General features: G+C 36.1%; 1 protein-coding gene across 1 annotated transcript; it reads right to left on the bottom strand.

Annotated features, from left to right (window-relative positions):
- Window positions 1-327: 327 nt before the first annotated feature.
- si:dkeyp-73b11.8 (BPTI/Kunitz domain-containing protein) lies at window positions 328-4,038 on the bottom strand. Its single transcript, XM_038705756.1, has 6 exons — window positions 3,934-4,038; window positions 2,631-2,822; window positions 1,376-1,552; window positions 1,181-1,225; window positions 885-963; window positions 328-760 (listed from the first exon to the last, which is right to left on the bottom strand). The coding sequence occupies exons 1-6, from the start codon at window positions 3,998-4,000 to the stop codon at window positions 670-672; spliced, it is 651 nt and encodes a 216-aa protein (XP_038561684.1). The 5' UTR covers window positions 4,001-4,038; the 3' UTR covers window positions 328-669.
- Between the last annotated feature and the right edge of the window lie 4,381 nt (window positions 4,039-8,419).

The raw sequence follows: 8,419 nt of genomic DNA, 5'->3' as shown, positions 1-8,419 counted from the left end.
CCTGTTTTTCCCTGAATGTTTGTATGAATAAAAAAACAGACTTACTTCAAATGGAAATGTTTCCAAAAGGTTTTCTGACTAATGTGTATGTTTTTTTAGGGCTGCAATTAAAAATCAATCCTATTACTAATTAATATGCTGACTGTTCCTTCAATTCATTGTTTGGTCTATAATTTGTCTGAAATTCTTGAAAAATGCCTATCACAGTTTCCTGGATCCCAAATTGCTTGTTTTGTTCGGCCAACAGTGCAAAGCCCAAATATATTCAGTTTACTCTCACGTAAGACAAAGAAAAGCAGGACATCTTCACAAATAAAAAAACTGGAATCTTCTTTGGAGAAACAATTAATCAATTATGAAAATTGTTGCAGATTAATTGTCAAATAATTAATCAATTAATGGACTAGTTGTTTCTCTATGGTTTCATTTTGACTAATCAGATTTCTTTTAGATTGCTGAATGAACATAATAGGATAAAGCTCCCAGGGTAGAAAATACAACCAAAAAAAACATCACTTAGCACATGAAACAAAATAGAAAATTGAACAAAATTGTCATGGCTAAGTTGAACTTGACTTTCAACTGACTATCAGTTGATGTTTGGTATCAAGACTACTGGTGTTGTAATACAAAACCAAGATGGTGTTGCTATCGAGGTCACAAGATTTTCTATGCCATTTCAATGCCCTGATCCTGAAGAGGTGAGCTAGACTGGGGGTCTCTACTCTTCTCTGGTGCCTTCTTCTTGGAGCCCTTTTTCCTAAAGAAACACAATTAAAAAAAGGTAGTTAAAGGAGAGTAATTACAACTGTGAGTAAAGATATTGCTTTTTACTTGTAGTCTTTATGTGACACTAAACACAAAGACAAATTCAAAAAACGTACTTTGAATTCACGGTCAAGACAATTACAGTGATGATGATGGCGACAATAATGACAGCAAGCAAAACTCCACAGATGATTGCTGTTAAAGAGGACAACAGTGTAACAGATGAGTGGGATTCATGTAAATAAATACTACAATTCAAACAAAGTAGCCTATATAACAATATTTAGATAGCTGCAACCAAATAATAAAATGAAAACATTGTCACTTTAAAATAGTATATTGTAAATTAAGAGGATGTGTTTTTTGTCATGACTTTCTGTTAAATAATGAATTTCACTGTGTGTCTACAGACCAATAGGAGTGTCTGGCTCCTCCTCCTCCTCTTCATCACGATCATCTAACAACCAAAACAATAAACACCAACATGTTAGACACACACATAAAAGCATATTTTTAATTAATTCCTGGCTCCCTGGTTTTAATAAATGCGTGGACATATTGATATTTTAACATAATTATCAGCAACTGTGCGCGTATTTGAGCTCACCGTGGATTCCAGTACAGGTGGAGTTGCAGCTGAAATAGTCGTAAAATCTGTTTCCGTTTCCGATGCATCCAGACCAAAGGAATTTTTTGCATTTGTGGTGAACAGAATCGTAGTAGTATCTCAAAAACTTTCCACTACATTCACCTGTGGCCTTTTTAAAGTGGCAAGCTAGAGAGGCTGTGAAGAAAAAAACACCACCCTCATTATCAACATCATCATCATCATTAAGCAGTCATAGCAGCGGTTTATTACTAATACAAATATACAAAATTACCAATATAATTATGTATAAACTGCTCAGCTATTGATACAGCACATTATTTAAGGCCCCATCCACACTACTGTTTTCGTTTTAAAACAGAGAGTTTTTGCTACATTTTCACCTCCCCTCCAGACTAAAATGGGGAATACGAAGAACTAAAACAGAGAAGTTTGAAAACGTTGCCATCCCCGTTCTTCGTTTTGAAATTTCGGAGAGTGTTTTAGTGAAGACGGGCATAAAAGGATTTGGTCTTATAAGCCATGCAAAGTAGAAACACGATGCTATTAACAGAATTTTTGACAGGGTATTTTGATTAAAATATTTTTTACTGTGCAGTTAACACTTGTTTTAGAATACACTCAGATCAACTGGTACTAAAACGCTGGTGTGGACAGAGATCATATTTGTTTTAATTCTCCATTTTTAAACTAAAACTTAGTAGTGTAGATAGGGCCTAAGAAGATAACAATTTCATCAAGCAGTTTGTAAAAGCCACAGATGTAATAATTCACACTTTATCAGACATGAGTCATCCTGCTCTTTCACAACTTGGTGGCTATTGCTAATATGCAATGCTGACACATATATTTCCTGCTGCCTCTGAAGAAATAAGAAATTACTTGTGAAAAAACAAGCACTGGCATTGATAACATGTAGATTTTGCTGTCATATAATGAACATGCTCCTCTTCAGATGTGATGCACCTGCCAAAAATCAGGCAGCTTGAGGCAGATTCTGTCAGTTGTGATCCAGGAGACTTGACAATAATGTGGTGTTTTTTTCATGGTCCTGCAAGCCATAAAACTCTACCTCAGTAGCCAGTTCATGTTCCAAAGTCCTCCAAAAACAGCCAGGATGAATGACAGTTTGTTTTCTGATTCATCTACTTTTAGGCGGTCTTTGAAGTGGCATTAGACATTTTGCATATTTAAAGTAATGAAGGAGTTGAATCCTTACATCAATATTCTTTCACTGTTAGTGAAATCATCTTACCATCCATGGGGTAGACTTTCTCTGCGTTGGCTGAACAGTTTCTCATGCACTGCTTTTCACTTTCAAAGCGATTGGCATTTCCTCCTTGGCCTTTGTATATGAAAGGATTGCACTGATCTTTGCTGGCATCGTAATACAGAGCAAAGTTAAAGCTTAAGCCTTCACCTTCATCATGGCGCAGTTGGCAGAAAGCTGTAGAATGATAAATATAAACTGTTAGATAAGTTTTATTTGCAAAATCTTTTTAAAAAGTGTATAAACAGTATCAGAAGTACTGTAAGCTGGTGAGACTGCCATTGTACAGTAACTGTACGATGGGCGGTTCAGTAGAAATCATCAGCAGATATCACATAACTAATGTTTAACTAACCTCATCACCAGAGACCCACTCCCTCTTTTTATGACAACAATAAAGAGTGTCATTTATGGTACACTGAAGTCTTCCCGCCCTTCATAGATTTCAGAGGGAAGTGGTTTTAAATCGGTTCTTTTAAGACCAACATTTTCACCCAAAATGCACTTGATTTTGGACGGAAACTAACTCACTGTTCCTGGATGCACAAGATGTAGGCACCCTTTAATCATTTGCACAGTTTCAGTTCATCGTGCTCAGGCTCAGACAGAAATGATCTCAGTGTTGAAAAGTTTGGAATTACAGAGGAAGGAAATGTTCAGTCAGCTTAGCACAATCATCAGCAGTGTGTAAATAACATTTCCAGGAGAATAAATGCACAGTAAATACCATCTTTTCTTTTTCTAGTCACAGTTAAAGACAATCATTGTTGGCTTCCATTGCAAGTTACAACAAGTAAGTAATTAAGTAAGTTAATAAAAAAGGTAAAATATCCTACTGAGAAATGCAGTCCACTTGAATGGTGAACTGAAGTTTTTTCCATCAAGTCTACTGATTTGTGATTGAGCTGAATGATTTATTTCACCCCTTAACACACAAAAATATACTGGCATCACTCTTATACTTTATATGATTCAGCTTACAGATTTAGTCCCCTGCCATGTTGCTCTGAAAGGACTAAAGATGAACCTTTATCTCTTTGATTCCGTGTCAGTAAAACCAAAACATGCATTTAAATGAAAATTATTGACAACCATACAATACATTTAAAACACAGTGTTTTTGCAATTATCTTTTTAAAAAAGCAGCAATTCACAAGGTCCACACACATTTTTCACTAAAGCGCAAATGCTAATAGCCTGGCCTATTCTGAAATTAAACCTCAGGTTAATTAAGTGATCTTACAATTTTAAATTAACTGAAATTGGAGAAGTAAACAGTGTGAAGTACCTGGAGTTTTCGAATAGCTGATGTGGAAAGCAGCAAAAGCAATACCCAAAAACAACAGGCGCTTCATTTTGCTTCTTGTCGTTGTGATGTCTTTACTGGAGTGAAGGAGGGTTGTAAACTACAGGGAGTGGGTTGTCATTACCAACCTTTGGACCGACATTTATCCAATGGTGACACCTTCAATCGAAACAAAAGTTAACGGCAGGGATAGACTTCTTTCTCTTTTTATTACTTTTATTATAGGTTACCATTTTTTCACATTAGGGCATAACCAGATATAACCAATGCTTATATATGCAATAGTGTGTGAAAATATTTCTATTGTTGGGTGTTATGTTTGAAACAGCTATTTGTGCAGTGGGTGAAGTACAAAAGACTGTTCATGTGCAGGTGTCTCCGTCAACCTGCATATGCTCTCTGCACGAGGGTGAAATGAAATGATACCACTTGTCTCTGACATTAATACTTTGAATGTCCGTTCAAAATACTTTTGTTTTTCTTTTATTTATAAAATGAGAATTATATTCCAGATTATTATAATATAATATATAATAATTTAAAATACAGTTGGACAAACTTATTTTTTGTCTGTTTCAGGTGTCAAATGGACATACAATGGTAAGTCTGATGTCTATGTCAATGGTACATCATAAAAGGGGTAGTTATATATTTTTTACATCCATTCTCGTTTGATAGATTTGCAGTCCTAGTCCATGTATGTCTTGATCACTTAGAGTGGTATGAATGGCTACCCTTAAACCAGAATTACCCAATTCAGAGTAGAAATTCAATTTGATGCAACTCTCTGATAGGCAATAACTGACTGAAACTTGATTTTTGATTCTGAAAACTGACTTCCTGAATCACGACTATCTCTTGCATAAGCTGTATCCTACTCAGAGCATGACCTCTTGTCACTGCTTCTTCTGTCTGTTGCATTTAGGGACCAAATAACAATAAGTAGGCATGTGAAGGAATTTAGTGTAATGTAATTTTTCTTAACTAATTCAATTAGTTTGCAAATTCTTTCTCTCAAGCATATCTGGGATAAATAAGAAAATAGCTTGACATTTCTGGTCAAATAATTATAGTTAGAGGAAATTATACTTGCGTAATTCTGACCTGTGAAAGAGGCTGATCCACTCTGTTTTTAATTATTGCATTGGCTTGGCATTAATGGGAGCAAATGGCCCCTAATGGATTCTGTTCAAACAGCTGTTCACATGGAAATTTGGAAATTTGAAACAGCACATAAACAAAAAATGGAGAATTATTGTGATCATTTTTAATTTATATGTCAGTCAGTAAAGAGAATACCTCAACAATGTGGCAAAATAAATCACATTGTGTTGTAAACAATGAGAAACCTGCTATGTTAATGATAGCAAATTAACTGGGAGTGAAATGTTGATGACTGTTGTAATTTTACATGCTGCTTACAATTTTTTCTACTCTATTTTTTACACCATTTATGTTATGTTAAAAGGTTTACACATTCATTTAAAAATATAGGAAAGGCCCCTTACTTTTAAAAATTACCCACAGTCATATATGTTCCACCAATGACTGCCAAGGGGCCACCAAAGTCCACTGAAGACCATTATTAAAGGGCAGACTGAGTCTAATTAAAACAAAAAAAGGACACTGACTAATTATAGCCATAACAGTAACTTTCTTTTTTTATTACTAGTGCCCGTTCACAGGGGCCCATGTGATGCCTCCCTGCGCTTATATAGTGCAGTGCAGGGCTTGTTCAAAATGTGTGCCTTATGCCTCATCAAGCAAAAAATCAGTCTTAAACACAGCCGCCACATATGAGGTTGACTGGATGAACAGTTCTCAACATAATCAAAAATCAAACACACACACATACACACAGAGAGAAAGAGAGAAGAGAGAGAGATTTCTGCCTTTATTAGAGAGATGAGGTTTGCCTTGATTGAACTTTGAGTTTTGCTTTAAACAAGTAGACTATTAAGTGATTTCACATCTTCACTAGTTGCCTTTTGGGATGTTTTGAAGGATATTTTCTACATAAGACTGGGAACTGACAGTCAGGGTAAGGTGGGGGCAGTCTTCATGCTGCATCATTCATATTTAATAATGATCTGGCTCCTCCCCCTTCTCTTTACGTGATCATCTTACAATCAAAACAATTACAATTTTTCATTTGTTCCTGACTCCCTGGTTTTAACAAATGCATTCATATAGCCAATTTATATTTCAACATAAGCTTATGTAATTATCAGGAAGTGTGTACATAAGAGAGAGATTTGAGCTCACAAATTTCCGTTTCCGATGCATCCAGACCAAATGAATTCTTTGCATTTGTGGTAAACAGAATCGTAGTAGTATCGTATAAACTTTCCACTACATTCACCTAGAGGCTTTTTAAAGTGGTAAGCAGTCATAGCAGCGGTTTATTAATAATACTAATATAAAAATGTAAATATAATTAAGGATGACCTGCTCAGCTAATGATACAGCCTTCAACTTAATCAAGCAGTTTGTAAAAGCCACAGCTGTATTCATTCACACTTTGGCATGAGTCATCCTGCTCTTTCACCACTTGGTGGTGTATTGCTCATACGCAATGCTGACACATATATTTCCTGCAGCCTCTGAAGAAATTAAGTTATTACTCGTGAAAAAAAGTATGAAGAAGTCAAGCTCACCGTTATTTGAGTCTCTTAAGCTGACACACAAAACAGCATTGGCATTAATAACATTTAGATTTTGCTGTCATATAATGAACATGCTCCTCTTTAGATGTGATGCAGGGATCCCCGCCAAACATCAGGCAGCTTGAGGCAGATCTCAAGAAGGCCCCGCTCTGTCTGTGTCAGTTGTGATTGAGGAGGCTTGTATGAAATCATCTTACCATCCATGGGGTAGACATTCTCTGTGTTGGCTAAACAGTTTCTTATGCACTGCTTTTCATTTTCAAACCGTTTGGCATTTCCTTCTTGGCCTTTGTATATGAAAAGATTGCACTGATCTTTGTTGGCGTCGTAATACAGAGCAAAGTTAAAGCTTAAGCCCTCACCTTCATCATGATGTAACAGGGAAAGGTAAGACAGGTCCAGCTTGGAGTCATTAGCTGACCCCAAAAGTGTTTATTGACCTTCCAGCTCTAGTTATTCCCCTCATGAACTGTCCTTGTTAGGGAGATGAAAATTAGACTGATTAGGGAGAGACCATAGCGCAGGTGTCAGGCTAGCAGATATCAGTGTTCTCTATAGGAATCTTACAAGGTTGAGTCTTATAAAAAATATTTACAAGAACTTACTCGTTCCACAGATTAGAGTGCAACTCATGGATCGTAATAGATTCAAATGTGATGTAGCACTGGAGTCTAAATATCAGATATATATATTTTTTTCTAGGTTAAGGCCCACTAAAGATGACCTAAGGAGGAAACCTACAGACACTAGGGGAAAGACAGAAACCTAAAAGGGACCAAAAGATGTTATCCTTTAGATTTGGTGTTGGCATTGCTTATGTTCACACGGTGGATGCTGACACTGTTTCTCCTTGGCCAAGGCTCATTAAGCTTTGTTCCGTAAAACTTCATCAGTCTTTGAAAACCTTCTTCCTTGCACCTGACAGCTGATTTACAATATTTCTTCAGCACATAGGTAAGTGTTTTTACCGGTTCTTTTACGAGCATTTTCACCCAAAATGCACTTGATTTTGTAAGGAAACTGACTAACGCACTGGCTGTTCCTGGATGCTCAAAATGTCGGCCCTCTTTAATCATTTGCACAGTTTCAGTTCATCATGCTCATGCAGGCTCAGACAGAAATGATCTCAGTGTTTAAAAGTTTGGAATTACAGAGGAACAAAATGTCCAGTCAGCTTAGCACAATCGTTAGCAGTGTGTAAATAACATTTCCAGGAGAAAAAAATGTACAGTAAATACCATCTTTTCTTTTTCTAGTCACAGCTAAAGACAATCATTGCTGGCTTCAGTTGCAAGTTACAACATGAACATTAAGTCAGTAAAAAGATAAAATATCCTACTGAGAAATGCAGTCAAGACTTGTATTATGAATTGAAGTCTACTGATTTCTGATTGAGCTGAATAATTTATTTCACCACCCAAATCTTATACTTTATACGATTGCTGATTTCCCCTGCTATGTTGCTCTGAAAGGACTACAGGTGAAGCTTTATCCTCTTGATTCAATGTCAGTGAAACCAAAACATTATAAATCAAAAACATTGACAACCATATAAAACATGTAAAACACAATGTTTTTGCAATTATGTTTTTGAAAAAGCAGCAATTCACAGCAGCAATTCACAAGGTCCACCCACATTTTTTACTGAAGATGAGCCCAAGTGCCAATCACCTGAAAAGTAAACCTCAGGTTAATAAACTGATCCTACAATTTTAATTTAACTGAAATTGAAGAAGAAAACACTTCGAAGTACCTGGAGTATTCAAATTGTTAATGTGGAAAGCAGCAAAAGCAATACCCAA

The sequence above is a fragment of the Micropterus salmoides genome, unplaced genomic scaffold, assembly GCF_014851395.1.
Source record: "Micropterus salmoides isolate LMB-PRFRI ecotype aquatic unplaced genomic scaffold, ASM1485139v1 Ms_hic_scaffold_8, whole genome shotgun sequence".
In the NCBI taxonomy this organism is placed as follows: domain Eukaryota; kingdom Metazoa; phylum Chordata; class Actinopteri; order Centrarchiformes; family Centrarchidae; genus Micropterus; species Micropterus salmoides.
The sequence above is the reverse complement of the archived record's forward strand: the minus strand, read 5'-3'. Positions and strand labels throughout refer to the sequence as shown.